Raw genomic sequence first — 7,047 nt, 5'->3', positions numbered from 1 at the left:
TCAGCTATAAATTACCTATGTTATACTTTATTTTTCCTCTTAAAATTTTTTGGGCTTGGGACCAGCAGTTAGAGTAATGGCTATGTAGCTGAAGTCCCATGTAGTCAACCGCAGTTTGAGTCCCAGACCTGGTGGCTTAAACTTATGCCAGGCGCGTGTGTGTGCATGCCCAACATCCCGAGGAGAATGGAGGAGAAGGGATTGTGGCGTGGCCATCCCCCATGGAGGGGGGAGGGTGATTTCTTGCTTTCTGTCTCCCTGTCTCTCTTTCCGGCGAACGCACGCGCCCCATAGCAAAAAACCTCTCAAAAAAATTTTTTTGTTTTTGGTCTTGGCTTCTTAATGCTTTAAAGTTGAGAGACTTACTAGAAAGTTAGGTTAATAAAAATGTAAATTAATGTGTACTTTGAAAGACCCTATAAATAGTATCTAACCTCATATCGTATACTTAACATTGACTTGTTCAATAGTTGATGATTCAAAGATAAAAACAATACAAAAATGGATTAAACATTGTTATTCCATCATTATGAAATTATTTTTAAAGAAATAAATAAGGAAGAAGTGACTGCTCCAAGACATGTAAATGAAAAAGAAAACAGTTCTCTATTCAGGTTGTTTCTATATGCTATTTGTGTAGGTTTCTTTGATCTTCCCTTATGTGACAGCCCATGTTAAAAATCACCTAAGAATTCTTGATAATAAAAAAAAAACTGTTTTACAATAACTATATTAAAATAAAATATCAAGAAGAAAAAATATAGAGGGAAACATTGTTGTCATCAGTGAAGTTCTTAAATCTATCTTTCTTTGCCTTTAATGATCTACTAATTGAGTTTTCTCTTCTGTACCCTAAATAACTGGAAGAATGCAAGGTTCTGTGAGCCAGGATGAATTTGGTAGAAACAGTGGTAGAAAGGTCATTTCCAACTCTAAAACTACTGTTACCTCATTTCACATTCAGTTGATACCCAAAGCTTAAGCTCTAGAGTGGACAAAGGGATAATCATATACATTTTTCTATTTCTTTATTTCATTTTTACCTTACACATCCACAGCCATACCAAGAACATTTTTCTTTCATTTTAGATTGTGTGCTTTCTGAACTGAGTAGATGCTACCTTTCATGTGAGGAAACAATCACTTTTTCCCAACTCCTACTTGACCAATTCCTACCTGCCTCTCATCATGAATCACTGAAGATAATTCCCCCGTCATGCATTTTTAAAAATCTACTTGAAAGAAAAGGGTAAATAGACCTTTCGAATGGACCACTTCGTTTGAAATATGTAGCCATCAATTAGCTGTTACTATCTACTTTCTCCTAAGAACAGAGAGAAAGGACACCAACGACTTGACTTTCTTTGCTTGGGTTTAATATCCATGGATCTCACTATCTTTTTTTTAGAAGAATTTCGTCTTTTATTCTAACAACTCACAATAGACCAAGGAATGAATGGCACCTGGGGTACATATGTTTTTCTAAGTCACTTGAAACTTTTTCACTTGGGAAAGAGCTATATAAAAAATCTGGGTCTGGTCAATTTAATATAGATATTTTAAAATAGTAGAACGAATGGCAATAGAATACCTTTTCTTTGTGGGAAGAGATGGAAAGATTAAAGATGTAAAAAGAGACACTTGATTTTTTTTTTCAGATTTTGCTGAATATATAGCAGTATCCTTATTGTTTTCAGTGAAACTATGAACGGGAGAATGTGTAATAAAACTGCACAATTTGACAGATTTAGACAGCTGGCTCCCTCACAAGAAGTTCACATTTTGTTAATGTCACCCACGTTGAATAAGGGATGATTAGATGGTAAGGTCCATTTACAAAAATGGTTGTCAGGACATTTTTTTTTTTTTTTTAATTGTAAAACTTTCTGTGATGGAATTCAGTAAAAGCGCTATGGAGAGAAAGCAATGGAGACAAAAGATTGCTATTAACCTACAGATGCAGGCTACTGCATGGTTCATTGCAAGATTTGTCACACTGTTGGGCCAATGAAGTGTTGGTGTGACTAGAAGGGACCACCCCTTTACTGGGGTAAGAGGGCAAATTGGTCTCCATGCTCATTTAATCCCGAGACTTCTTTGAATAGACTGTCAATTGAATCTAAATTGTGCAAAATTATGCATGCACTTTTTAATGCAGGCTATTGTTCACTAAGCACTGAACCAGGATTTCTCAACCCATTTCCATTCGGCATGAGGTCACTTGGAACTTAAGTAATCATATATGGAAGACAAGAGCAGTGTACTTAACCAATCTTTTGACATTGTGGTTTCTATATAAATCCTCACTGTGGTTTAATTGCAAATCTCTCACTTTAAAACAATAGAGAAGTACTAGCCACAAGTTTTTTTTTTTTTTTCTCCTTTTTCTTAAATGAAGGCTAATATTCCTAAAGGTAAGAAGGAGGATTGGAAATCGACTAACGCTGCCTAATCTATACTACTCTACAATTTAGATTCTAGAGGAATAGATGTTTACAGAAGAACAACTAGAGGGGGCGTGTGTTTGTCATGAGTAGAGGTGTTTTTTCAGTAGTGCAAAGAGGCCTTATAATTTTGTTCAAAACCCAAATGCAGAGAGCTGACCTCAAAAACCATCAAGGAAAGTGTCTACCAGAATCCTTTCAGTTTGAAGTTAGAACATATTGTTTCCTTAAAAACCTGAACCGAACACTTACAGAAAATTTATTGACACATTAACCAGAGAGTATTTTCATTGAGTTCTGAAGGAACATATACATTAAAAGTCATATTCGGCAAGAATTGCTTATATTAAAAATGTGTACAAGCTGACATAGCCAAGATTTGTTAAAAACAAGTGAACGCTTCTCCAGTGAGGTTCAATTCACTGAAATCTGCAACATTCTAATCACATATACTCTGACAATTTTGCTATGGTGAAAAGCATTTTACAAATGTTTAATGCTGGAATTTTATAAGAACTGGCTGTTTTCTTGCTTTTTCATCCGTCGTTAATGATTACATGTTGGCACAAGGACACATTGCTAGATTAGATCCACAGCACATTAAAGACTGTTTGCTTTCTCACTCCCCTTCTTTCCAATTAAGTTGGTGAAAAATGTAACTTTAGTATTTTACAGGACAGGGTAAAGGTGTTTCATCTAGGTGATGTCTATATTATAAAAATAAAATGAAAAATATAAATATGTAACACAAACCCAGTGCCTATTGTTAAATAAAATATATAATAAAAGCAGACCTTTTAGGAAGATTGATTTTAAACTATGCTGTTATGATTTAATTATAAAACATGTGAAAACAATCTTGAGATTAAGCTGGAGTAACCAGATTTCTCTGCCAATAAAAAGGTAAGTGTATAACATTTTGTAATCAGATACATGGATAAAAAGGAAGATTACAGTTTTATATCAAGTTGCTCATTTGGTAATTCATCAGGGAGTTCTGAAATGTTCTCTCATATTATAGTCCTTTAATATAAAAATATTGCCTCTTTTTTATTAGAGCCATCAGACTGCACAGCGATGTTTCAAAACTCCATTAAAGTTGACTGTAGTTATTACAGACAGAAAATTCCTGGAAAGTCAAATAATCTCTTCTGGTGACATAAAAATTCCGTTATCATTTTACAATGGAATTTCTGTGTAAATTACTCCACACAAGGAAGTATATATATGTTTTTAAAACCCATCTGTTATGCAACGAAAGGTGTAGGGGTTATGAGTGTGTGTGTGTGTACGTGCATATGTGAACAAACGTGCCAGCGTACACACAGAGGATCTGCACATTTCTGGAAATTACTTTTAAGTTAATAAAAGAAAAATGAAATCACAGGAGTGTGTAGCAGGATAACAGTCTTTCTTTTTAATGACAGGATAGAAAATAAATGCCCGTTGGAAAGGAATATTCAAACAGTCCCATGAACTATACAATGTAACTTGTTAGATCCAGCAAATAAGATGTCATGTCAATGATCTGATCAAGAATACCTGCCCTGGTCACTCTGCGGATGTTTCTGTCCACCTGTTCACATTGAGGACCAAGATAGCCTTTTTTGCAGAGGCACTTGTTCGGTCTAACACAGACACCTCCATGACGACATGCTGGCTCACATTTTGCTGAAAGAAAAAAATAAGCGAGAATACCACACTCATTCTTTATGTTGGAAACAGCACTGAGTATGACACCAATAAACATTTGACAAATAAGGAAAGGGAGGGAAAGGAGGAGGAAGACAATCATAAAAACAATCTGAAAGATAAATATACAAGTAGAAAGAGGGCTTTCAGACTCAGTTCTTTGGAGGCCAGAACTCAGCAGAGAATGGGAGACATTTCTAGAGATGCAGAGATCATAGGAAATTGTTTCAATCTTTTGCAGAATTGACTTTATTTAAAAGGAAGATTGCAGGCTGGCCTATGGTCTAGTAGTTAAGAGAGCCAAATTCCACGTGGCTGATGGTGGTTTGAATCCAGGCTCTGGTAGCTTGAAAAACAAACACATGCTTGTGGGACCAGCAGTTAGCATAATGGTTATGTCGCTGAACTCCCATGTAGTCGACCGCGGTTTGAGTCCCGCACCCAGTGACTTAAACTCACGCCAGGCGCGTGTGCGTGCGTGTCCAAGAATGGAGGAGAAGGGATTATGGTGTGGTCATCCCCCCTGGGGGGTGATTTCTCGCTTTCTGTCTCTGTGTCTCTCTCTGTCTTTCTGGTGAGCGCATGTGCCCTATAGCAAAAACCTCTCCAAAAAAAAGACAAAAAAAAAAAAGACCAAAAAAACACATGCTTGTGTGTGGGTGCCCCAAGTTCTGACAAGATAGAGAAATGAAGGAGAAGGGATTATGGCATGACCACACCCTAGGGGAGATGCTTTCTCTTTCCCCCTCTCTCTCTCTCTCTCTGTCTTGCTATCTCTGGCAAGCATACATATCCTTTGGCAATTACAGAAACTGAAACAAAGATTCAATCTTTTTATATCTCTGTTCCAAGAGGTTATTTCCAAGCTCAACAAAGGTCTTTCCAAGCTGTGTGTTTCCATTCCTCCTGGCTAGGACTTCATGTGGGAGGCCTGAGAGGGAGGTGCAGTGGCTTGGGCATCCCCAGGAAACATACAGGAATGGTCAGTTTGGGATTTTGGTTAGCTGGGATATCTGCCACATGGATTCCTTGGGAGTCCTCCTTCTTGCCTCCAGAGGGCAGATAGCACATGAGTCGCTCTCTGATTACACTTTTGAAGTCTATTCCTGCGTTCTGAGCAGTCCCTTTCAGAGTTACTCTAAGGCATTGGTCCCCCATCTTCTTGGCATGAAGGATTGGTTATGTGGAAGACAATTTTCCCATAGACCAGGGTTGGGGAGAGGGTGGTTTTAGGATTCAAGTGCATTACGTTTATTGTGCACTTGATTATTATTACATTGTAACACATAATGAGATAATTATACACCTCAGCATAATACATAATCTGTGAGAGCCCTGAGCTTATTTTCCTACAATGAGATATTCCCATCTGGGGGTCACTATGAGAGTCTAATACCACTGCTGATCTGACAGAAGGCAGGCCTCAGACAGTAGTGTGAGTGATGGGGAGGGGCTGTAAATACAGATGAAGCTTTTTTCACTCGCCTACCTCTTATTTAGCTCTCACAATTTTAAAAGATAAAATAGCCTGTTTATTTTTTTCTTATGCATCCTTTTCCTATGTATTAGCCAAAACCCTGCTGGGTTTTGGTCAATGCATTTGGAAAAGTGAAAATGACTCTGTCCCCTCAGAATATAAGGAAATGTATTCAAGGAATTTGATTCTGTCAACAGTGTCTGCCTTCCCCAGATTTATCATATCAGTAACTGACCCAATGTTATGCTTCTGTCCCATTTTAGCAATAAATCTTTACATTCTCTACTTATATTACAGAGGCAAAAAGTCTTTAATGAAGAAAGTTTGTGCCTTAGAGCAGGAATCTCCAACCCTGGGCCACGGACTGGTACTGATCTGTGGCCTGTAAGGAACTGAGCAGCCACACAGCAGGAGCTGAGCGATGGGCAAGTTTATACATAGAAAAAAGAAGAAAATAAACAGGCTATTTTGTCTTTTAAATTTGTGAGAAATAAGTAAACTATGTGGGTATGTGAATAAATGTTCATGCCTGGGGTCAAAATATTCCTAATATATTAATTTTATAAAATGTTTTCGGCTTATCTCATACATTCAAATTATTTATATTTATTTAGTGGAAACTTTATCGTACTTTACTGAAATAAAACTTCAACTAATGGGGAACCAGCAGTTAGCGTAATGGCTATGTCGCTGGACTCCCACATAGTTGACCGCGGTTCGTGTCCCGGACCCGGTGGCTTAAAAACTCACGCCGGGCGCGTGTGCGTGCGTGCCCAAGATCCCGAGAGGAGAATGGAGGAGAAGGGATTGCGGCGTGACCATCCCCCCTGGGGGGTGATTTCTCGCTTTTGGTCTCTATGTCTCTCTCTGTCTGTCTGGCGAGCGCACGCGCCTTACAGTGAAAATCTCTCAAAAAACAAAACAAACAAACAAAAAACTTCAACTAATGCAAAGAATATCTATTTTCCTTTATAGCATATATTACTTATTACTATTCTTTATTGAGGTACGAATAACGCTGACTGTATTAAAAATAATTTGTTCTTGGGACCAGCAGTTAGCATAATGGCTTTGTAGCTGAACTCCCATATAGTCGACTGCAGTTTGAGCCCCGGACCCAGTGGCTTAAACTCATGCTGGGCACATGTGTGTGTGTGCCCAAAATCCCAAGAAGAGAATGGAGGAGAAGGGATTGTGGTGTGGCCATCCCCCCAGGGGGTGGGGGGATTTCTCACTTTCTGTCTCTCTGTCTCTCTTTGTCTTTCTGGTGTGCGTATGGGCCCTATAGCAAAAACTTCTCCAAAAAAAAATTTTTTTTTTTGTTCCACCTCAATTTAAACATACTGTCATTGGGGCTGGCAGATGATGTGGTGGTTAAGGGCACTGGACTCCCACATAGCTGACTGTGGTTCGAGGCCCGGGTCTGACAGCCTA

At 38.4% G+C, this 7,047-nt stretch overlaps 1 protein-coding gene across 1 annotated transcript in view; it reads right to left on the bottom strand.

Annotated features, from left to right (window-relative positions):
• Positions 1–564: 564 nt before the first annotated feature.
• The window catches only part of HHIP (hedgehog interacting protein), a 116,064-nt gene continuing 109,581 nt past the window's right edge, over positions 565–7,047 (bottom strand). The window contains exon 13 of the mRNA XM_006169492.2: positions 565–4,115. Coding sequence (XP_006169554.1) covers positions 3,922–4,115 — 194 coding nt within the window. The 3' untranslated portion in view covers positions 565–3,921. The remainder of the gene's footprint in view (positions 4,116–7,047) is intronic.

The sequence above is a fragment of the Tupaia chinensis genome, unplaced genomic scaffold (assembly GCF_000334495.1).
Source record: "Tupaia chinensis unplaced genomic scaffold, TupChi_1.0 Scaffold147069_1, whole genome shotgun sequence".
In the NCBI taxonomy this organism is placed as follows: domain Eukaryota; kingdom Metazoa; phylum Chordata; class Mammalia; order Scandentia; family Tupaiidae; genus Tupaia; species Tupaia belangeri.
Note: the sequence above shows the minus strand (reverse complement) of the source record. Positions and strands in the feature narration are given on the sequence as shown.